The following is a 24168-nucleotide window of genomic DNA, read 5'->3' on the forward strand; positions in this document are numbered from 1 at the left end:
CCGGAGGCGGGGGACGAGTTTTTTTTTAACGGCCCGTTGCCGAGTGGCGAAAGTGCCGATAAACGAAGGGCTGTTGCGGGCGGCCCGCGTCGCCCTGAGGGGAGCCGAGCCGAGGGCGCCGGCAGCTCCTCAGGGCAGCGGCCGCTGCTGCTCGCGGCCGGGCACGAGGGCCCGCGTGGGCCCGGCGGCGGGAAAGGACCCTGAGGCGGGAAAGGCCCCTGAGGCGTCCTCCCTGCGGCAGCCGGTGGCTGCCGCTCCTCTGGGGGGGTGAGAAGCCACCGTGCCCCCGCCAGTCGTCACCTACCTGGAGATGTCGCTTGTAGCCGACTAAAGAAAGAAAGAAAGAAAGAAGAGTTTAATTTCCCAGAATTTTATTAAAAAAGTGATTCTGCCAAAAGAAACCTTATTGGAAAGATGAAATCTTGCTGCAGACCGTGCAGTTGGCTGTAATCTCAAGCTTTATACCAATAAGAAAGCTTTTCTTTCCCCCCCCCATATTAAAATGTAGGGCTTTTCCACAACACGTTTAGAAGAACTTGACAAAATGCTGATTAACAGCCTGTAGTTAAAATTACTCATAAAAAGTAATTTAAGGAGACTGAATCTTGAAAAGTTTTGCTGTATCATTCATGAACATTGCAGCTTGGTAGTCATAAACTCGTCCCTGCCTCTCTCTCATCAGAATCAATTAAAAAACCCAAAATATTAATCAAGCTTTTTAGAGTGTAGCAAAATATATATAGTAGTATACTAGCATAGTCTATAGTATTATACTAGCAAAATTGTTTCCTTTAATGTTTTTATTGCTTTTTCTTAATAATCCCTAACAGACTTCCTAACATCTTAACAAATACTTAGTAGCTATGCATAACAAAATAAAAAAGCAACAGTTAATTGAATAAAATACGTCAAATACCAGAATCGCTAAGGTTGGATGAGGAATTAAGAGATTTAATTGGAGGTACACTGGAACTGGGTGCCAAAAGTGGCTAAAGATGGGGTGGTTTTACTGTGTAGGCTCCTTGTGATGTCTGCTAGCGACAGGCAGGTGTCTACCCAGTGGTACAAGTACTTGGCTGGAGCTGAGCCCTGCTGCCACACCGCCGCTCGAGGTACACCTGAAACGAGGAAGAGAGGTAACTCCAAAAGCCCAAGTCGAAACCGTGACCAGTGTTGCTACAAGACTGAACAGAAGATCATCGCATCAGTGGAGCTCCCCCCAAGTCCGATAGTTCCACCCTGGAAAATGGTGATGCTTTGCGAAGCACATAGCGTTGTTGTGACGGTGACTGGTCAAGCATAGGAACGCTGCCTTTTTATTAGAATATATTTTGTATTGTGGTAGGACTCCTGTTGTACAGAGTGGTCTGCTGTATTTTAATACTAAACATTTGGTAATTAAAAATGTAAATAGAAAAGTGCTTTTTTCCCAAGCTCAGATTTGATTTGAGAGTGATTATCCTTCAAAGCTCTTTTACTAAATGCTGTTAAAGGTCAGCACAAAATCATACCGTTAAAGGTTGCTCTGTCGATAGAGTGTAGGTTATTTTGTGCTCTGTTCTATATTATAGCACACATATATGGAACATAAGGGCATTATCCAACATATACCATGTGTGAACACTGACGGTCATTTTAAAGAAATTGCTATAATTGTGAGTTATACCTGTACTGACACCACTGATGTGACACTAGTCTCAGAACAAGTTCCATCCTGGGAAGCCAAATTTTGTAGCATACCAGCAGTTTGCCAAAGCTGTATTCTTTCTAATTACATCTGCGTCCCCAACCGGAGGAAGACTGGATGCTCTAGGCCTGCTTCATTCTTTCCAGTGAATTAATTTAATATATATGAGGAGAACACATGAAAAGGAGCTATGACTGCATTAAGTGTTCACTGTTCATCAGTAGGCAGGATACTGTTGATAAATATCTCCAGCTAAACTAAGAAGTCTTGTCCACATTTGATTTTTAACAGGCCTCTTCAGTCTGGCATTACATCATCAAGTGAAAGATCTCAACAAGAACAATAGTCATTCCTCTTGCAGCAATATTGCATAATAATAATAATAGCCTCTTGACTGCTCTGGCAGCAAAAAAGCCCACATTCATTAAAGGAGAGAAAGACAGACTGAAAACCAGCTCCTGTATATGGCCAGCGAGTATATTAAGTACCTGGCAGATGGTGTTTACAAGGAGGAGGGCTCACACTGTCCTCCCACCATCATGTTGCTGTTTGGAGCTGGGTGAGTCCCTAGGGCAGGGCACGGAAGTCTGAAGTAGATTTACTTGCCAAAAGAACCATTATTCTTAGTATGTCTTTACATATTACTTGCCAAAAGAACCATCATTCTTAATATGTTTATCTGGAGGTTTACAATGACATCACTTGTTCTGGTAGGTTTCAAAGCTGATCTGCTCCCCTTTCCTTAAGGCATTGAATTTTGATTCTAAATTTAACAGGTTTGCTTTTATTGACCAAAAAAGACTGCAGATATTTAGGACCCTTTATCTGTTGTTTAATCTATTGTGAAATCAAAGTTAATTTCTGTAGCAAGGACCTTAAAAGCACTCTGCTGAAAGTTGCCACTGACACTGTTTCATTGCTGAGCTGTGTCTGGTAATCTCACAATTAGTTCATGATATTTACCAGTGATGCAGTCCAGCAGCAGCTCTGCTTGAACTTGTACAGATGCAGCAGTTGGATCAAAGCAATAAATCTCCTGAATCAAACTGTCATCAAGTTTCTGCAATGCAGAGAACAAAAAGTCAGGTGCCAGTGAAAAACTTAAGAAAGGGTTACAGAATTAAAGGTCGCCGAGAAAAGCATATAGCAAATCTGTAGGTAATGAATTATTTCACTGCCAATTCACCCTTGGCAAATTCTACTGTATTTTCTTGAGGGAAGAAGAGCAGAAAACAAAGTCTCAATATTTTGAAGTCTCACCAGTTTACACTGACTCCAGTTCTCAGTCTTCTCTGACCCCTTCCAGTTTGGATGGAGAAGCAACAGCACAGCCTTAACTATGTTATGTACCAGAGCTGGCGGTTCTACGTAGCTCTTTATTTCAGCAAAGCTCTCGGCATCAAGTTTCTGGACACACTCACGCAGGTCCTGTAGCATGAATCGGTGGAACAGAATCCCTGCATGCCTCAAATTTGCCATGTGTTCTGCCTCTGGAATCAAAAGCAAACCTTTCAAGAAGTTGCTCAGAAACACCTGCTACTCAAGGCTTATGTTATTGACTGAAAGGCTCTGTCCTCTTTACGATTAACTCTTTGTCTCCTTGATCGATTAATTTGTATACAGCCCAAGTATCCTATGCAATTTTAAAAACGGGTATGTGCTTGAGAAGGAGACAAAGCTTGCCTCAGGGGCAGGCAGAGGTCCTGACACCATGAAAGGTTCAGGCATGCAGGTAGTTCTGTAATTGTGACATTCAAATCCTTTTGATCTTAGTCGGGGCAGTTCTGAGGAGGACATGCTAGATCCCTGAAGGGAACAAAGCACCTTGCTTCACACCTTTGATTTCAGTGGGACTTGCGCACAAAATACCCTGTGAACAAGAGAACTCTGCTAAGCACTTGGGCTTGCTCAGAAGTAGTTGACGTGTACCAAGGGTTTGTATTTGTCTTTCCATATTTGTAGGAATTATACTTTAGATGTGGTTTTACTGAGATTCCTAATTTCATCCCTAAAAAACCTATCTTGGCTCTGTATGCACAATACCCAGTACATAGGTCGGTTCTGTTTCCTCTAAGGACATCTTCAGTATCTCAGAGCAGGCAGCTTGGGCCATCTTTAGCATTTTCTGCAGGTCTTTGTGTTCGTGAGGTGTTAATTTCTGGTGGTGTCCAATGCTGATATCGAATATCCCAAGAGCTTGTCCTGAAAGGTCATGGAGAGGAACTGCAATGTGGTATTCTCCACAGACAGAAGTGTAAATGACCTGTGAACTGTCTGTGCACTTAAATAGGTAATCTCTGAAATGAGAGTAAAGAGAGGAAAGTGTACTAAACTTTACCATTCCCGTTACTTTCGGTAATTTATTTAGCATATTTTAGTAAGATGCCATTCATATCTTGTTGTTAAAACAAAGGTATTATGTTACTGAATCATTTTTATTTCCTTGAACTGAAATATGCACAGCTTTAAGTATCACTCAAGCCATGTACAAAAAGGAGAAAAATAGCATTGTGGAACACAATATTGCTTCGCCAAGGCAATTGCTGAAAATCATAAAAATTTAAGAAAACTTGCTTTAAAAACAGTTTCCTGTTTATAATCGCATTGACATTTGTTCTATAGAGAACATCTTATAAAAAGTAAAAACATCTGCTGGAACAGCAAATGGCTGTTCACCCAACTTTGACAACAAGGATGGTATGCTTAAAAGACAAGTCTGTGAGGATCTTGGCAGTGGAAGGAAACAGATAGTTGAAGGAAATGAGACTAATACGGCCAGGGAAAAAGACAGATTATTCTAAAGAGCAAAATGCTTCACTGTAGGCTCTAATCCTGCAAACCTTTCGCAGCAGATGTAGAGCTTGCTTGGCAGCTCAGCTGGTAGGCATTAAGTCAGACGTTAAGTTTTTGCAGGCCTGAACTCAAAGAAAAACTCACACCTTCATAATTCAGTATCACATGCAAACACACCAGAAGCCTTGATCGTGAGAGAGCTATAGCCAGACACTCCCGCAGGGTTGCATTACCATGGGCTATACATAATGTGGATCATGCCTGATGCAGGCTGGAGCGTAGGACCAGAGGTGTCTAGTTTGATTGCAGGTCCTGGAACCTACCTTAAGAGGTTTTCTTTTCTGAGGAGAAGGACAGGAGAGCTATGAATTTCTTTTTGTCCTGTATTATCTGTAGTAAGCATCTTGCGCAGAGCATAGTCCCATGTCTGCCAGAGAGAAAAGGGAGGTTTAGCTGCATCCAAGAAAGGAACAGCCATTTTGAAGCCTGGAGAGGGAGGAAATTGTTTACCTCTTAAAGGAAACTCCTATGTACATTCAAGTGCAATGGGATGGTTTAAAGACATTTCCCAACAATGCTTGGTTTTATTCCCAGAGTGTATTGCTCAAGATGGATGAAGAATGTGCCCTGGACCTCCCTCAGCTATTTAATCCACCCCCAGGCTCCACACTGAGGAACACCCACAGGCCAAGAAGAGGTTTCCCTTCTTTTTCCCATCCTGTTGCAGCCCTCTTTCTCATTTCATGGTTGTGTCAGTGTGCCTTGACACGTGAAAAGCATAGAGGGGAACAAATGACCTCGCTATCAGGCAGCTAACAAGGGAACAGTGCAGAGCCTGGAATGACAACAGAAAGCTGCCAACATAAACCATGCTTATCGGAGGAAGCAGCTGAATTATGGCTACAGCAGATGTCATACAGACTTTGTGATGACACAGGATCAGTCCTAAATATTTCATACAATTTTCATCTTCTTAACTTAATTGTACGTGAAGTGACAAGCTTCCCAGGGCCCGAGTGCCTGCTGAACAATTGGAATATGATCTGCTAGGAGGGGGGCTGCTGTTACAAGCTAGCTAATCGGGAAGCAGCCACTTCCTGAGTTGTATTTCTGTCTTGGCTGCTGACATTACTTCAGAATGAAGAGCTAATACATTAGCTAGGACATTCTTTTTTCCTATAAAATACCATAATTTTGACATGCACAAAATCTCCACAGAAGAGCATCTCCCTTTGTGGAGGTCCCGGACAGCAAAGCTTTAGCAGGGACTTGCAGTGTTGGCTAACCTACAGACGGATGGATGGATGGGTGTGGGGTTTTGCTCTATTGGTTGGTGTGCAGCTGTGAGCACTGATGTAGGAGAATAGTCCCTTTTCCTGTGGAGAATCATAGAATGGTTTGTGTTGGAAGGGACCTTAAAGAGCATCTAGGTCCAACCCCCCTGCCATGGACAGAGACACCTTCCACTAGATCAGGTTGCTCAAAGCCCCATCCAACCTGGCCTTGAACACTTCCAGGGAGGGGGCATCCACAACTTCTCTGGGCAACCTGTTCCAATGCCTCACCACACTCACAGTGAAGAATTTTTTCCTAGTATATAATCTAAATCTAGCCTCTTTCAGTTTAAAACCGTCACCCCTCATCCTATCACTACACTCCCTGTAAAGAGTCCCTCCCCATCTTTCCTGTAGGCCCCCTTTAAGTACTGGAAGGCCGCTGTAAAGTCTCCCTGGAGCCTTCTCTTCCGCAGGCTGAACAACCCCAACTCTCTCAGCCTGTCCTCACAGGGGAGATGCTCCAGCCCCCTGATCATCTTTGTGGGCCTCCTCTGGACCCGCTTGAGAAGGGGCTATACTAGCAGTGCTCTTGAGTTGTTTTACATGGGAGGATGAAAAGACTGAAGAGTGGCCTCCTTTATGGAAGGAAATTTCCCTCTCTCCCTTTGTAGCCCTTTTGTTGCACAGGCAGGCGCAAGAATCTCAGGCAGGCTTCAGTTTTTATGATAAAACCACTGGGAATTCACAGTCAGCTAGAAATTAAATGTCCTCACCAAAGCAGCCTTCGAGCCCCTGACTATTACAGGCCTTTTCGCTGCAGCAGTCTGCATACCTTGTCTTTGCCAGGTTCCACCAGGTACGTAATAACAGTGTGGATGCTGGGTGCCCTAGGATACAACCAGTCCAGAGCAGTAACAGTCATTTGTAGAACATTTTCCAGTGTGCGGATATGGTGGTAGGCTTTGCTGAATGCATGAGAAACTCCCTGTGAAAGCAGAATCCTCCAAATGAGCCAGACAGTTCCATATGATTTGGGGAAAAAAAAGCTGGGGAAACGTTCATGCAGCAAAACGAAGCAAAATGGTTGTAACAAGTTACTTTAATCAGAACTTGTAAAGCCGAAAAGCGACTGTGAAATGTCCCTTATCAAATAATGCTCTAAAGCTGCAGAGTACCCCTGTCACAGCCAAGTCCTAAAGTAGACAAAGTTGTTTTTTAGTGGCGATAGCCAAATTGCCTGGTAATGTTGGCTTGCTGCGCTCCCTGCTGCCCAGATGATGCATCCACAATGAGGCTGATGCTCCAGAGCATCCCAAAGAAATCCGGACTGCTGTTGCTTCTAATTATTCCACCATGTAAAAAGTAAGGTTTCATGCCACTTTATGGAAACTAACAAAAATATGAGGTCCAGAGCTTCAGGGAATAAAAGCTACTTACTATCTTTGGGCTTTGCACAAAAGTGCAATTAGTTTACTAGTCAGGAGAAGCTTAAATACATCCTTGATGAAGTGATACCTCATAATCAATTACAGCTAAGATGCTAATCATTAAGATATTGATAAGGTGTTCTGCTCACACCACTGTCACCATATACAGTAAAAAGGGCCCCACAGTTCTTTTCCTAGTCGTACATCTTACATTTACTCAGAATGAACATGTAAAATTCACAGGGTCCCTACACAGCTTTTTGAAAAGTAGTCTAACAAACTGCTTTTGATGGTGCCCACCTGATAGAAACTGATCTCATGGGTCAGAAAGATGGTTTTCTCACATTGGTCCCGAAGAGTGTCAAGTCCTAGAATGCCAAAAGCTCTCCAGTGAGCATCGTGCAATGGCAGTACCAGGAGTGAACCTTTTCTCTCTTCCACTGGGCGGTCATAATTCCAGAAGTGGATACTTCCATGGAGCTGAACTCTTGGAACATGGATTGGCTTTCCGTCTTCAACGGCTGCAAAGCTGAAAAATAAACTTATGAGGAGGTTTGTTAAGAGTAACAGAAAACCTTTAGCAAAGCAATAAATACTGCAGCTTTGATCTCTCCCTGCTTTTTGGCATCAGAGGAGGAAGGTGTTAGCTCCTTGCTTTGACCACACCCAGAAATACCACATTTACCACTTGCATCCCAAAGACAGTGGTAATAAATAAGACACTTTTCATTCTTAGGACATTTTGAAAACATCAACTAATGAATGTAATGAAGAGGAATACAGAAGCTAGGAGCAGTTACATTTAATAGATTAGAAGAAGCAATATTTAAAGAAAGAGACAAATATGTCTAGCTTTCGAAAATGAAAAGAGGCATGAAAGCTGTTTATAGTGTAAACACTAGGGAAGGAAAGGCATTGTTCTCAAAAACATCCTGTGGATGTGAACTGGGAAAAGGGAATTAATTTTTAAAGAAGAAAATGTAGGCCCAATGTAATAGACATTTGCTAAAGGATGAGATTTATTAGACTGTGAGCTAATCTCCCCAAGGAAAGGAGTGAAATCCCAAACAGAGCCATTCTTAGTAGACCATGCAGAGCATAAGGGCATGTATATGATAATGAATCATTCCACAATGGTCCCTGAGGATATTTCCTCTCTGGACTACTCTATCAACCTCTGTTTCCAGTGCACCCCAAACATTGCCTGGTACCCCAACATTCCAAATATTTTTTATAAAAAGGAGCAATTATTTGCAACTTTTCTTACCTGACTCCTTTCATGTCTTTGTAAAGTATCTGGTTTAGAACATATGGCGCATCATCTGCGGTACATGCCACATAGTGTAGGAGAATCTGTCCCCGCTCTGGTGAGAGCTGGTTCTCTTCCAAAAGGGCAATATATGCACTGATCTTCTTGTTATCCCCATGGGTTTCTGCATCCTAGCAACCAAATGTTTCCTATTACATTATGTACATTAGCCATTGGCCATTACACTTATTTCATGTACTTAGCACTTGTCTCATTTTTTGCTGAGATGCTCTTCTGGGTGACTGATTTGGTATGTCATGCACCAACTACATGACATGTATGTGCCTATGCTGTGATCCCATCTGACCAGTACTATCCTCTGTTACAAGCAAAACCACTTGGTATTTTAATTGGCAAGGAAAATGGATTTCTTTTTTCCTGCTGCTAATAGGGAGCAGTTCATATAAAAATAATGCCTAATTATAACCTGTGCCTAAGCAAAACTCCTATGGATTTCTTTTCCGATAGGAGATTCCTTTGACACAATCAAACAAGTGCCAGAGTTGCTATTACAAATCTAGAAAATATTGTAAGAACACTTCAGCTACCATGAGAGAAGTTTGGTTTTGTGGAGGGCTTTAATGGTGAGGACAAACATCTAAAGTGTTTAACTTGCAGCTGCAAGTTAAAAATGAAACTATCTCCACTACAAATTAAGCAGCTTTGTCCCAAACTGACTCTGGTGTGTTTAATTTCGGAAGCTCCGAAACTGTAACTATGGATTTCCAGATTTGATCTGAGTCAGCTCTTCAAAAAGCGACATAAGTATCCATGAAATGCATTCTGTATTGGCAAAGCATGGATGAGAATTCTTGTATTGCATATCTGACCTATGATTCTTTCTGTGCATAACTATGGGCTCTCCTGAACATCGGCTAAGTGCAGAACAGCACAAGGAAACCAGCCTCAGACCAACTTCCCATGCTACCTGTGAGTTCCACTCAAATGCAGCAGGGGCTGAAGTCAGTGTCATGATCCCAACACAAGCGATTCTTGTGCTCTGTGGGATGCGTACCTGGGAGAGGGCCTTAAACACTGCTTTGTAAACTGGTTCCATGCTTGCTCCACTGGTCTCAGCTGCTTGCTGGATATTGTACAGCCATTTCCTCCTGGTTAAGCTTTGCAAGCACTTCATGCGACTTTGTTCCACACTTGTGGTCAGAAATTCCACCAAGTTATCAATAGCTTCATCCTCATTGCCAGGGAACTCAGAAGCAACTAACTCAAGGAAAGTCTGGAATGCCTTTGGGGATAGCTTCCCCGCTCTGCTGAGCTGTGGGTAACGGCAGCAAAGGTGTTTCTTTGCTAGTAGAAGAAATAGAAAATAAGACAGGGACAATCTGTTTTGAATAATAAGTTTTGCTTTTCCTGTGCAAAATATGAATCAAGCCCTAAACTGGCTTTGGGTGGAGTGCTCCAGACCATCATTCTGGGTTTCTTCCAGCTATCTCCTAAATGGAAGTTGTCATCATGACAGGTAATCTCCAGCTTCTAGACTGGCTGCACCTTTTCCTCTAGATGCCTGCTTTCTCACCTACTGAGAAAGAAACCTGCACGGCATTGCTCCTGTGCCCCTTTTGTACCTCTGCAACATACCTAAACAACAAAGCTCAATGGAAAATAGGAAAGCTGCTTGGAGTTATCAAAAATCAGAGGTATCTCCACATCAGAACCAAATTTTATGGACACTTGAGGGACTGGTGGGACTGGGCTGCAAGTAGGCATTCTGCATAGAGTAATGGTAGTTGAGACCTTACAGAAAAACTACTCATCACTCCATTAAGAATGTAAAAACCAGAGCCTAAAGATGATTTCACAGATCACTCATATTCCTCGATTTCCCATTATCTACCATACTTGAGGCATTATATTTTAATTTTGAGGCCTTCCAAAGTAACTATCATTCTTAATTACCCTTCTTAGGTGCCTTGGATGAATTATTGAAATTACATTTGGCTTGTGCTAAATCTTATAAACAAAGAAGAAAACAAAAGCTCTATTGAAGTTGTACAGAGGTTGGGATGACAGTGCTCTGGAATCACGTGTACTGCACTAAGAGATGTAGATGTGGAGTAAGAGAACTTTTATAAGAAATACAGGGTTTAGAAGAATAAATTAGTGTGACAAAACACCTAAAACAGTCAAGCGCTGCCTGTTAGCTCCCAGGGGAGTGAAGGAGTAAAGATCACTGCACAGAGGCTGCTCCTTCCCATCTTGCACAAGGCTGGAGAGTGGAGCTGTGCCTCAGTCCCCTTTTTCATGTCCCAGGGACTGCAGCTGAGCTTGCCCAAACGCGGGCAAATAAGCTGCAGTAGAAAGGTCTGGCAGAGTTGCCTTTTGCTTGGAGGAAGGGGGAATGAGGAATGTTGTAAGGGTCAAATTATGACTCTCAAGAATCGCTTTCCTGTACCTACTCATTCTAGTTCACAAAATTCCAGTTTGTCCAGAGGTCCTGAAGACAAACGGCACTCACCCTCAGACTTGTAATCCTAACAGACTGAGCATGAAAATCTAAATTTACCTCATCGGTTTCTATTCAGCTGTTACTTAAATCAGCAGCCGGTCTCTCAGCATTGTTCAAGCCCTGTGCCAGCTCTCCCAAGACCCGCTGCTGCTGTTGCTGCTGCTGTTGCTGCTGTTGCTGCTGCTGCTGCTGTTGCTGTTGCTGCTGCTGCTGCTGTTGCTGGTTCTGCTGCTGCTGCTGTTGCTGGTTCTGCTGCTGCTGCCCACCCCACAGCTCTGGGCTCACGGGGGAGCTCTTGCACAGCCTGCCGAAGTTGCAGGCAGCCTCCCGGCTTTGGCAAGCCGGGATTCCTCGGGTGCTCTGCCCAAGCTGGGCTTGCCGGATCATGCTCCCGGCAGTGTCTCTCCTGAGCATTGCAATGACTAACACTTTCATAATTTTTATTTTTTTTTTCTGCATGCTGATTTCAAATCCTGTTGGACTCGAAGAAGTAAAGGGAGTGATTCGTCAAGCCGCTTTCGACTAGCGATATAAGTAGAAGTGTGATTTTGCTGTTAAGCAAAGAGTATTTTGTGATCGATATATACAGCGGGCTATAAGGAACAGTGTAATAGAAAATGCTTTGATTAATGATGCACGGGCACAAGCAGGGAGCTGCTCTGATTGCCTCCCAGTGCACCCAAGACACTGATGTTTATAGAAGCTGAGTGCCTCCTCCTTCCCCCACAGAAGTCAGGGGGCATTTTATCACTGATTTTAGCTATAGAAGTAGCAAGTACTGACTGACCCCCATCGTGGTGGAGGTGACTGTTAATGCTGTGTTATCCTGTCCATCATCTAAAGAACACTCAGTACTTTTTAATTTAATTTCAGATTTTCTGACAGAAGTAGGATGGAGAATTTTTTATGGTGTGAAAATGTTTGGATTTTCACCTCCACTTTCTCCTCTCTTTGAAGAAAGAGGTGAAGAAAGAAATACAAATGAAGTTGATCACAGCATGATCAGTGCCTTCATTACTGAGCCACAGCATAACAAATTATTTTCCCCATTGTATCTGTAATGTTACACTTTTCACTTACAACGAAAATCAAATAATTCTACCCACTTTTCACTCTGTGTTTTCATCCAGGAGGAGTGCAATGTCTGTGAATCCTTCCCCCAAACCTGCTTTTTCCATGATGTTGTTGAGAGATTAGGTTGAAGCTACTAGGAATAGTTTTATGTTGCTTGTAGGTGGTATTGATTTTGCTATGCTATCTATTTGTCCTTTAGTTTATGAGTGCTTCATGGAAGGGACTACATCTTTCCATATTTCTGTAGTGTGTGCTGGCATGCTTTGAATACAGGAGAGCTGTAAACTGCCAGTTTCTTCTGTGGCTGTGCAGCCTGGAGACAATTAACTGTAATATGCCAGTGCGCTCCCCACTAGCTTCCCCAAGTGAGCTAAAGGATAAAGAGATTTTGGTGGTTGCCAAAATGAGCCATTTTTAGTAATGTGCAGCAGAACAAGCAACATGAAGATGAACATGAATATACCAGTCCTCTCCACCCAAGAACACACGCAGACATGTTCTTAATTGCTAATACAGTATTTCAGAGCACCTAATGCCCACATGTTAATATGTATGATGCTGTCAGACAGGTCTAGGTGAACCTGCAGCACTTCAGTCTGACCCAAGTCTATTCTGTGAAGGACCAAATTTGCTAAGTTTATTCGAAGAAATGAACCAACAGAGAAGCGAGACTCAAAATTGCTGTCTAATTTATGAGAACTGTGCAACAGTGTGGATTACGAAAGGCTATTTGAGACCCATAAGGAAAGCTGGTGTCCTCTCCTCTGAGATACATTCCTGCAGACAGCACAGTAAAGTCTATCTATTAAAAATAGCTGGATAACACAGATGGGCTAGACTAAAAGTGCAAACATGTCCTCAGGCTTTACGTGTATTTTTCACTGCCAAGTATACATTGCATGTATATCACGAGTATACATTGCATGTTACAGCTGAAATAATTTTTTAATGCATCACAACATCATGAAAGCATTGGGCTACCTCTCTGACTGGGAATCTTTCGCAGAGGAGACTTGCACAGGAGAAGGGGATAGAGCTATGCATTAACAAGTAGGTCTGGATAACTGTTCCTTTTCATTTTATACATCATACCATGTATGCTTATGATTGCTTGCAAAAACAAAAAATGACTGGTACTTGCCAACAACTTCATTAGCACTGTCATTGAATGGTTTAAGGGCTACTGTGTTGACATTGTTCTCTCAGAGCAGAGCTGTTCCCTTACCCTTCCTCAAGGCCTCTTTTTCCATCCCTTCCTTGAATGTGCTTAAAACAGTATCCACCTCTTCCAGGTCCAGAAACCCGGACGCATTGTTGTCCCACTTTTCGAAAAGTGCCTCCAAAAGCAGTTTCCGTTGAGCCAAGCGAGAGATGCGGTGAACCTACAATAAAGGAACAGCTGGTCTTTGATAATTCCTGGACACTGACTCTCAGTGTCTACACAAGTTTGGAAACGACAATGGCATGCTGATCACATAATTCCTATGAGCCAGGCCAAATCTGTACATACACAGCTCAGACCTGGAGATGAATCGTTAAACCTGGGAGATGTTTGGAAACACTAAACACAGCTGACAGTTCAGTTTTACCAGGCAAAATCAGCACTGCAGAGGGTTAGTTCCCAGTGAACAAACGAAGCCCGTGCTGGATCTAAGGTGACATCAACTCAGGTAAGTGCAAGTTTTCCAGAATACAAATGTCTTCCCAGCAAGAACTAACCACAGCCTTGTTATTAACACCCAAAGATGTGACAGATTGTATTTCTGTGCATTGTTATTTTGCTGGTGCTGCCCTGAGGTCCATGGGCTCTAAGCAAATACATGTACAATTTGTCCTTTAAACCCAGTCTTTGCAAAGTATACCGTGTTAAATGGCCAGAGTGGAATTGTCTCAAAGGCCAAAATACTGGCAGTGTGTGTTGTGTTCAGCGTGAGGACAGTAGAGCCGTCAGATCCAATAGCTCATCCGAATTAGGTCAGCAGCACAGAGGGAAACTAGAAAGAGGTCTGAGGAAAATGCAGCTAGAGAAGCTACTATGGATAGACCCACCACGAAATATATCTGCACTCTGAAGTGATATGGGGCACCTTGATGCTGTGCATGAGGATATTGCTGAAGGGGAATATAGTTTTTCAACACATGGCAAGAGCACTTTGTAACTTAAACACAAAGAACCATGTGCACGTTCACACACAGCCATGCACATAGCAAAACCAAACACACTTGTTTTAAAATCCTCCCCAGAACATCCCCAACCTCATATGCACATGCCAGTGCAGTAGGTCAGAGATCAGGTTCTTGGCTATTATAAAGGTGAATAAGCAGAATGGAATGTTTTGAGCTCTTTCACAATTAACTATCAACCTGCTGTCTCACTGAGTCCGGCTCTAGAACAGACAGACAACCTCTTACACGATGAGTCTGTCATCACTTCTAGAGCTAAGGGCTAGGGAGGGAGGATCCATATGAAAACAAAGGGGTAAAAGGTCTCTTGAAGAAATAGAGAGTGCAAGGCTGCAAGTGAATAGCTCTGCCAGCATGAGATTAAAAGTTGACTTTGTCAGTGTCTGTAGGCATTTGCTTGTTTTTTGTTTGGACGTGGGATCAACAGAACTTATCAATATTTACTTTTTCTAGTTGTTCTATTTTTTCCTCTTCTGTCTGTTTGTATTCTTCTTTGATAAATGCAATAAGCCTCTTCACAGTAGGCAGAGAAATGTCTTCACCAACAAATGTCTCCATGAGCTGTACAAACTGTGGCAGGTTGAGGCAGCTTTCATCAAAGGCACTCCTAGTACGAGAAGCCCAACGGTTCTGAATCTCTGCCATGATGGGATGTAAGTCTGAAAGACAGAAAGCACAGTGTGTCACAGGAAGACAAATGCTGCCCTAAAGCCGGCCACGTGGCAGGTATCAACGCGGTCCTGAATCCTGCACTTCCTATCCAGTGAAAGTATGGCTCAATACAGCCTGACTCCATGCTGACTAAGGGCCTTAATCTGCTTATACTTTTCAAATAGTATCTCTTCAGTTTTATGCTGCAGTCTAGCATGGATGCTATCATACAACCAGGTCAAATCACTGAACACAGGTGAGCTGAGATTACTGTTATACAGCAAGTGGCCTTCCGAGACAAAGACTACACTGCTCTTATCTTGAAGTCAGCTTTGGGAATTAGTGTTTGTATTCTTGCCCAAACTTTCAGCTCACAGCAATACTGGCATGGTTGCAGACACTGCCAGCCACTATGTGCCCAAGTGAACACACAACTTTGTGACCAAATACCTGGAAATCTAGTGTTCTCACGCTTCCAGTCCTCTGGAATTCTTCCTCCATAGCTGCTATACCTGCAACTTAGGTCACAAGTCAGAAGGTCACCTGATGAAAGATAAAATATACCTTGTAACGATATAAGCTTTTTAAAAAGACACAAGATACAGCTTTTCTAAAAGCCTTTAAATACATATATGCAAGCTATAGTTTCTAAAGCAGATGAAAAGAGCTGACATGAGCAGTTACCTGACCATGGCACTTCAAACTCCTTGCTAGTTTCAGCTGGAGAATCCTGTCTGTCTGAGTGTGCTGGACCTGCAATTTTAAAAAGAAATCTTCTGTGAACCAGAGCTTACTAGTCTGAGCACCCTGCTGATTAATATGTAAAATCTACCTCTGTGTCTCTGGAGTTACCCTTGTTATCAGTAGCTATTTATTTTTACTGTCTGGAAATACTGCTTCCTTAAATTCACATGGTGAATGTCACATTTCTTAAGCCCAGCTACAAATACCCATTTAGCAAGAATAATAAGATAAATTCTTTTCCAAGATAGGTTCAAAATGATATTCAGACTTCTTGCTTCCATTCACCTTTCTCTCAAAGAGCATCATACCACCACACCATCGTTTCTGTGAGAACAGGGTGGGAATCTGCTCTGAAGGTGGAAGTACTGAATGCCCCAAACAATGCAGGATGTGCATCCAGGGACTGGCTGAATGACAGGTTAGCGCTGTGTACTGGAAGTTAACTACAGAAAGCTGTAGGTATCACTGGGCTGTACCATCGGCTTTACAGCCCTTTTCATAATAAGTCTGTCACTAGACTGCTCTGGCAATGTAGACCCAGTTCTTGCAGTGTTTTAAACTGTGAGACATAAGAGTGTATTCACAGAGCGCTAGCAAAGAGGTTGGTCCTTAAATACCCCTTAGGAAACACAGTTGCCTGACCACAGCCTTCCTGGAATAAGGGCCTTTGTACACAATTAAGAAGTATGGTAGTCCTTTGGAAACACAGTGAGAGATTGAAATGAAAGGTTCCTGCTAAATGATCCCTCCCATACTATATCTCCCTATGGGCAATCACAGCCTAAAAATTATTAAAAGTCATTTCTATATTTTACATGCTCAGGCTCCTGCCTTGCTATACTAATATTACAGGTTGAAACAGAACATAAAGTTTCTCCTTATTATAAAAATGCTGCTGCTTCAGAAAGTCCCAGCTTGAATTAAAGTGTCTGCTCAGTGCCTTGAATACAGATCACCAGCAAAGTGACTCACCTGCCGCCCTGTGTGAGGAACACACTCTGAAACCTTGGCAGGAAACACCATGCTGACAAGATACCAAAGCTTATGGTCTTGTGTATTCAGAAATCACTCACATACTTTCAATAGTTTTGAAATGGATTAAAACCACACCTATAGTTAAAACAGTACAAATGTATATGTTGAAAAAGATTAAGGTCTGCCAGAATAAAGGAGAATGCTTTACCTTTACACTGGTCTTGCAGAAGGTCCTCGTCCTGCAGTCTTGTCTCTGAGCTTGTCTGTTGGCCAAACTGGCTGCCATGCTGCTTAGAAAAACTCTCTTTTCTTGCAGGAGTTTCTTTCACAACCTCTGCAACTGGAGCATCCTGTTTTGAAGCAATGATGTCCATGTCTGCCACAGCTCTGTCTTCTGAGGTTGTGGTTATAGCTTCAGGTGTTGGTCCTGAAATTGTGTTGGTTGCTTCTGCAATCCCATTGTCCTCCTTCTGACAAACTTGCTCTTCTGAGCCAGGTTCTCCATCCAAGAGACGATAATCTTTTTCCCTATTTGTTTCTGTGTCAGGGTCTCTACCCGGGCTAAATTCCTCTTCCTCTACCTGTTTTTCAGGTCCAGGTTCTCCATCTTTACTGAGACTGTACCCAGTAGAGGCTGATCCTGGGAAAGCTTCCTCCTGTCTGTCTGCACTTGCAGACTCGGTTTGCCTCTCAGTTTTGATAACTTCATGGAAACTGGATTTCTCCCTATGTATGGTATCTCCATCCCAATCACTAGGTTCAAAATCAGTGCTTTTCACTGCTGACGCAGCGTCCTCACCTTCCTTTCTCAACTCAGCATCACTTGATTCTGCTGCTTGGTTTTCTTCTTTAGAAATTCCTCCAGTCTCAGCTTCACTTATGCCCTTTTGTTCAAAAAGACCTTCTCTGACACTAGTTCTCATTCCATATGTGCCTTGTCTATTATCACCTACAGGTTCAGATGCTAAAATCTCTCCCTCAAAAATTCCTGTTTGTGACAAGACTAACTTCTCGCTGAGTTCCTCACAAACTTCCTGGTCATCAAGGCCTCCCCATAAATCCACAAGCTCAATCTCTTGCAGCTCAATTATTGGCCCTAAAATAGAAAAAATATTGATAAGTTGATAGTTTGCATTAATTTTATATTCTCTAGTATTGCACAAGAAAATTCGAAGAAAAAGAAAAGAGGTATTTCCTAGCAAATACAAACACTGTCAGAAAGTACCTTCTGCAAACATGCATCTCAGAAACACAGAACTTCAGAATGTCTTTGCCTGCAGAGAACTGCACCTGTTATTGTGTATTACACCATATTTGAAATAAATGTTTCATCATTCTCCATACTAAGAAGGAAAGCTGTAATTTGCCTTGCATTTGATCTTAGCAATTAATGAATGTCCAATATCTTAAAAATATTTTACTTTCCCGTAGATGATTCTCTGTGTTTTTGCTTTATGTTTCCATGTTCCTGGAGAAATTTTAGTGTAAACACAAAATTAACTTCTAATATTGCCCAGTAAAAAAGAACAACTGTTTCAGGAAAAGTAGTCTTTCTTTAATCCTACTTTCAAAAAGTAATTCAGAATTTTGTAGGAAGGAAAAGTTTTGGACGCTGAAGTATTTCTGAACATTGCATCACAGTTTGCAAAACATGTTTGCAAATTATGGTGTATAGGTCGCAGCATTCATTTGGGTCCTTTTTTAGGCTGTGTTCACTTCTGGTAACACTTATAAAACATATATTCACTATACAACCTCATATGACCTCCTAATGTTTTAACCACAATTGAAATATCCCATATACTTACACTGCCTTGGGTTACAGAATCCTCTCTTAGAAATCACGGGGCTTCTGTCATAGAAGTCTATCAGCAGGGCAAGTATTTTTTGTCTGTCTAAGAGACCAACCTAGGCAAAAAGATTACAATTGGTTTTTTTCTTTGGTTCTTGGGACTTACATCAACATTTGCAGCACTACAAAGGCACCATTACCTAAGAATTACTGTGACTGAAAATTATCCATTACCAGAACATCAGTACAAATTTCAAAGCAGTTAATTTCATTTCATAGAGGCAAAAATTTCTTCTCTGGACTTCGCTGGAACTCCTCATACCTATCACTTTGCAGGCACATCCTCTTGCATATTCTTGACAAATTACAGTTGGTGGTTGTAACCCCTTCTGCCAAAGGAGTTCTTCACATAAAGATCAAAGCGTCAACATTTCATACTTTCAGGACAGACACTGATTGCCAGACAGTACTGCAGAAGAATTTGCACATATTGTGGGCTGTGCTGTATTATGTTAGTGACTGCACATTGTAGTTTGCTTTTGTGCCCCATCATTTTCTTTGAAGCATTTTGTATTGGCAACTGCCTGGGAAAATAATTAGTCCAAAAATCTGAGCTATTATGACAACCTGCTTAATTTCCTTTAAAAATCCATACACATTTGATCACAGAGGTGAAAGAGGTATCTGTAGTTACGGTGCAGAGGAACATGCAGAGTTTATTGCTCAGAATGAGTCCTTGTTGCTCAGAATGAGTGTATACAGACAGTAAAACCAGGAAAAGACAATTAAATGGTTCATTTCCGATCAGGAAATTGTGAATTTAAAAAGTAAAGTAAATCTAAATGATTGCAAGTTTTCCATTTTCTGGTGAATTCCTGTTGTCATTATTTAAGTCCTACCACCTTTGTAATCTCCCTCCCATTAGGGAAAGACAGTAGTTAATTAGAAAACAGATTTACTTGAGTTCATTATTTGTAACAAGTAGCTTTCCAACTGAATTATTGATTTCCTTTTCACATTTTGCTCTTAGAGTAAATACTGCAAAATGTAAAATTCACTGAGCTTTTAATTCTTTGTGAACTTTTCCTGCCCTTAGGCTGAAGAACTAAAGGAAGAAGTTTGCTGCACTTTTCTGGAAATGAGCTCAAGATGACTGTGTTGTTTATAATCTAAACCCATCATTAATAGCATCAATGTTTAGGAACAGAGGACTTGAAAACAGCTGAGAGATACCCATCATTTAGTGGAGAAGTGCCTCCCAAGGAAGCTAATACTGAAAACTAAGTGAATAAATCACATTTTCTGTTACTGCAACACTTTTCCTGTAAAGGGAATTGAAAGCTTTTGCAAATTCTGACAAAGGATCAGAACTGAACTGTAACTTGTTGTCCAGTCCAGTTTTAGTGTTTCAGACTCTGGTATCTTAATTCCTGCTGGTAAAAAAATGCTGGAAATTACAGCTGAATTTCAGCCATGTGTGGGTTTGGAACAACAAATGTCATCACATAAGTCTGTCCCTAAACTTACAAGATGTAGGGCCTGATTCCCACTATCTTCATCTTCTTGACTTTCATATACAAATATCTTGCATGTTCCCATGCAAACATTTCTTTATGCTGTTTGTTTTTCAGTTGAATATATCAGATTGGACTCTGCATCCATTTAGCAGATAACGCAAACACAGAACATGTTTTTGAAGACGTTACCAGATCTCCGCGGAATATTTGGATTCTCCATTTAGTATTTCCATTACACACACTTAATTTTCCCTTTAAATTTCCTCAGCTGTTACTCGTCACAATCATCTGCTGGTTGCCTTGAAGCTGGCAGCAGTAATGCAAAGCTTCGTTTTATTAAAAAGGTAAATCAATGAATGAAGTATTATTAAAAAGAAAACAATGAAGTATTATTGAAAAGAAAATAAAAATATTGGTTTGGGATTCAGATACTTTTTTGTCATGTTAAAATAATGTACTTGGAGGATTTAGATAACTCGGATTCTAGAAGAGGTTTTTTGTGATTTAGATGAAATAATTTTATTTTTATATATTGCTAAATATAGTAAATTCCTTTTCAGAAATTACAGAATATGAATTAGGGGTATATTTTCCAACTTTTTTTTTAAACATTTCCAATTTATACAGATTTGCCATTCTACCAGAGGTTCCTGTTATTTCAGGACACTTTTCCTTACAAATTACCTTGGGAGGAACATGTCACAGTAAAGCTATCTGTAGAAGAGAGGAGCATTACAACAGGACAACCAGTTCCACAGTCCCATCCCCAGTTAGGCTATCTTTCGGCGTTCCTAAATTTACTAGCAAAGGTCATGTTTCTTTGTACTTTGTGTGCGACTGGGGAGGCTGATGAAAGATTCCTGCCCATCAGCCCTTTGTACTGAGTCTCGTCGGCAGGACAGGTACGGCATCCGCTAGAAATAACAGCAGACCATCTGCGTTTGTACAACTGCCCAAAACTTGTCTCCACTTTTAACAAGTGCCAGCTTTAGTGGCTAGAGAGTTGAAACATGTTGACCTAATTTTCTTGTCACCTTGATATTGGCAGGTGATGATTCTCAGTTGTTTTCAGCAATGTTCCCTGATCTATGAGTAATTCCTTTAACAACAAAGACTAAACCAGACTTGCCATTTAATCGGTGATAGGTCAGTGTTTAACTGCTTGATTGTTTTTCTGAAAACGTGACGTGTGTATCTTGAACACCACAGTATGCTTGTTAGCGAGCAAGATGGGCAGAACAGACACTCAGAAAAGGTCATGAGAAAGCAGACTTTGTTGTTGCTGTACTGTAAGGAAGGTAATCAGAAGTGTCTCAAACGTCATTAGTTTGAAAACTCTGACTAAATTCAGTTACGTTTAAAGATCCCAAGCTTAAAACATCCCTGAAAAATTAATGTAGATTCTGTTATAATGTATAAAAGAAACTATACTTGATACGTGTGAGCACGGAGAGACGATAAGCTTAAAATTCACAGAGCAATAGCTCTTTCTGGGCATTAGAGCAGTAATTCAACTGTGTTCTGGTATTGTCTTGGAAAGTTTCTGCTTCACTGTATAGTCGGTTCTTGCTGAGCTGCCATCCTTCTGGATGCATGCATTTGAAATCATAATAATGATCATGTGGATACCTTCTAATTTGACTGTAATTTAAACACTGCTTTCTCAGCTCCCTGGCCCTAATTGCAACTCACTGAGGCAGCCAGCCACACTCACCATGCAGACTGGAATAACTGCCTGCTACCAAACAAATGTAAATTAGGAACTGAAACAACTGCTTTGCTGTGCTTTGCAGAATGAGTACTACAGGTAATGGATCACATTCAAGTGGTAGAAGTCCTTGGGTTAGTTTGCATCTTTTATCTTCCCTGTGGGTACAGTACGTACGGCAGGACTTATTAGAGCTATACAAAAGAAACCAGGTCAGGTTTAAAAAAACTGCCATGGTCCACACTACAGTTTAGTGAACTCAATTTGCAGAGAAAGGCTACCTCAGAGGCTAGATACAGCAACCATATTTGTGCTCTGATCTTTTTTTTTCTGGGCAGCGATGGCTTCCGTGCTGATAGCTGCTCACTCTTGTTATGTTGTGCTAGTATTTTTGGCTCTTTGCCTCTGAGATTCCACTGGGATTAGTAGCATGGAGATGGTGATTACTGCCACAGAAATAATAGGAAGAAAGTCACATTAAAAAACATGAAAGGGAAAGAAGGGATCCTTTCAAAATGCATGGCAAAGATAGGACTCGACTTTATATATTACTCTACCCGGGAGGATCCATCATAGGTCTTCTTGACAGAGCAATAGGAAAATGAAATGTCTTCTAGCTAAGAAGTAGACACATTTCTTTCCTCATCCCTGAAACAGCAGCTTGCCTGCTATTCTCTCAAACACACCATTGGTGTTGAAACGTGCTCTGTAATTCCATTCTCTTAGAGGTAATGACATTATTAGCATGACATTGTAGAGCACAGTTCATTCTGGGTAGGCATGCTGTAAACATCACTAGAGGAGTGCTGGATAGAATATATAATTTATGTAGGGGAGAAAACTGTAAGATTATGGCAACCGTTTGCTGTGTAGTAGCCAGCAACTGGCTGAGGTACTCATAACAAGTACCATACTTTTTGGATGAAGCCCTAGTTTTTAGCAATAGCTTATGCCATTGATTCTTCAGCTCCTGCAACTTACTAGTTTTCTGACAAGTCTAGCTTTTTTTTTTTTTTTTAAAAGGGCATGCAGGTGTATTCAGAGGATGACAGATTAGAGTTTAGAGCTGTTGAAAACCAAATTATGGCTTTTGAGTTCCATTTCCAGCTCTGTAACTGACTTACTGTATTTTAATTTCCTGTCCATAAACTGTGGTTGAAGTTCACAGTACTTTTCTCAGAGAGGTTGTAAAGATAGATTATTTTGCATTTTAAATTTAAACTGTGAGATTTATTGATAGAAGCCCTAAAGGTGTATAAATTAATGCAACATAATTAACCTATTATATTACTATTGTGCACATTTATTAAGGTCAATCTATATCAGGTTATCTTTGCTGAAATACAGCTGAATAGACAAATTAGCACCCAAACATTCTGAACGTGCTGTGGGAACAGGTAATGACCAGAAGTACTAAAAAGCGTAGCTAACTTCTTCTCCAGAATCATCAAACTTCAGCCCCAAGCCATCAGGTTAGGCCATTTCATTACTACTTAGCTATCAGCTCACAGGCTATTGGCTATATCTGTGTCTAAGAGATATGAATTTGAAGACAATGCAGCACTTATTTTTCCCTAAAATAATGCCAAGTAAGCACAAAGATAGTATCTAGAGTCATGAAGAATAAAAAGAAAGCAGTGACCCAGAGAAATGCCAAACTGGAAGCATCACCATATTGAAATTAGGTTGATTGCTGCTTTGCCTACCTTTCCATAATCACAATCTAGGAAGAGATCAGCAAACATTTGCCTCCACGTATCATGTCTTACTGCTTCTTGGAAGTCATCAGCACACTGACCGAGATGCTTCAGGATTTCTTGGAACATGTCATTTGAAAAATGTTCAGTGTAGGAATGGACATACTATGGAGAGAAAGCAGCAGTGTAAATGGTTAGCTTTCTTCAAGTATTTTCACCTTTATTTGAGCTCCTAAAAACCTGTTGCATGCAATGAAATAGATAGGAATTTGTAGTTGAATCTGCTAACATAATGCAGACTTGGTGCACGGACGCTACGCTGCCTACTTTGTTCTTTCTTTCAGAAGCAGCAATATTCTCCAAATAAGCCTGGGACACCGCTGTGCTAGGCACTGCACAAACACATGTTGAACAGTTCCTTTCCTGGCCCAGAGTCACTTATCATGTTTAGTGGTTCACAGATACTGGATCAGAATCCCTCCTATGAAATGTCATTGCTTAAGCTAGGTTATCTCAGGGAGGATATAAGTCCTCAACGGTTTTCTGTAGCATTTAGTATTCCTGACTTTACTCCCAAGGAGGCATTTTGAGCCATTATTTTTTGCGGAACTGACAGTCACTCAACTCTCTAATGCCACAAAATGACCATTGCCCATGATTTCAGTGTTTAGAGAACCAGCCTGGATACAATAAAAAAAGGAAAGAGCCTTTTGAAAATGAGCCTGCTGTCACCTAAGTCCCCTGACACTGGGAATACTACTGACTCGAGATTTATTTTAAGTTCTAGCCTTGGAGACACTTTAACACTTTGGATTTATAGCCATGTGGTTTTTATGAGCAAAAGCAATATGGTTCTAAAAATGTGGTGT

General features: G+C 41.4%; 1 protein-coding gene across 6 annotated transcripts in view; it reads right to left on the reverse strand.

Annotated features, from left to right (window-relative positions):
* Positions 1-66: 66 nt before the first annotated feature.
* Positions 67-24168, reverse strand: part of EFCAB5 (EF-hand calcium binding domain 5) — a 43618-nt gene continuing 19516 nt past the window's right edge. For 4 of the 6 annotated variants that reach the window (XM_049801681.1, XM_049801682.1, XM_049801684.1 and 1 more), the window contains 16 exons: positions 23309-23464; positions 18394-18493; positions 16794-17681; positions 15551-15619; positions 15317-15409; positions 14660-14874; positions 13257-13413; positions 9509-9798; positions 8452-8624; positions 7485-7713; positions 6590-6742; positions 4804-4907; positions 3731-3984; positions 2948-3177; positions 2651-2747; positions 67-1118 (listed from right to left, as the gene is read on the reverse strand). In XM_049801681.1, coding sequence (XP_049657638.1) covers positions 952-1118; positions 2651-2747; positions 2948-3177; positions 3731-3984; positions 4804-4907; positions 6590-6742; positions 7485-7713; positions 8452-8624; positions 9509-9798; positions 13257-13413; positions 14660-14874; positions 15317-15409; positions 15551-15619; positions 16794-17681; positions 18394-18493; positions 23309-23464 — 3375 coding nt within the window. In that variant the 3' untranslated portion in view covers positions 67-951. Of the gene's footprint in view, positions 1119-2650; positions 2748-2947; positions 3178-3730; positions 3985-4803; positions 4908-6589; positions 6743-7484; positions 7714-8451; positions 8625-9508; positions 9799-13256; positions 13414-14659; positions 14875-15316; positions 15410-15550; positions 15620-16793; positions 17682-18393; positions 18494-23308; positions 23465-24168 lie in introns of those variants that run through there. The other 2 variants (XM_049801685.1, XM_049801686.1) reach the window with 2 other exon arrangements.

Source organism: Accipiter gentilis, chromosome 6 (assembly GCF_929443795.1).
Source record: "Accipiter gentilis chromosome 6, bAccGen1.1, whole genome shotgun sequence".
In the NCBI taxonomy this organism is placed as follows: Eukaryota; Metazoa; Chordata; class Aves; order Accipitriformes; family Accipitridae; genus Astur; species Astur gentilis.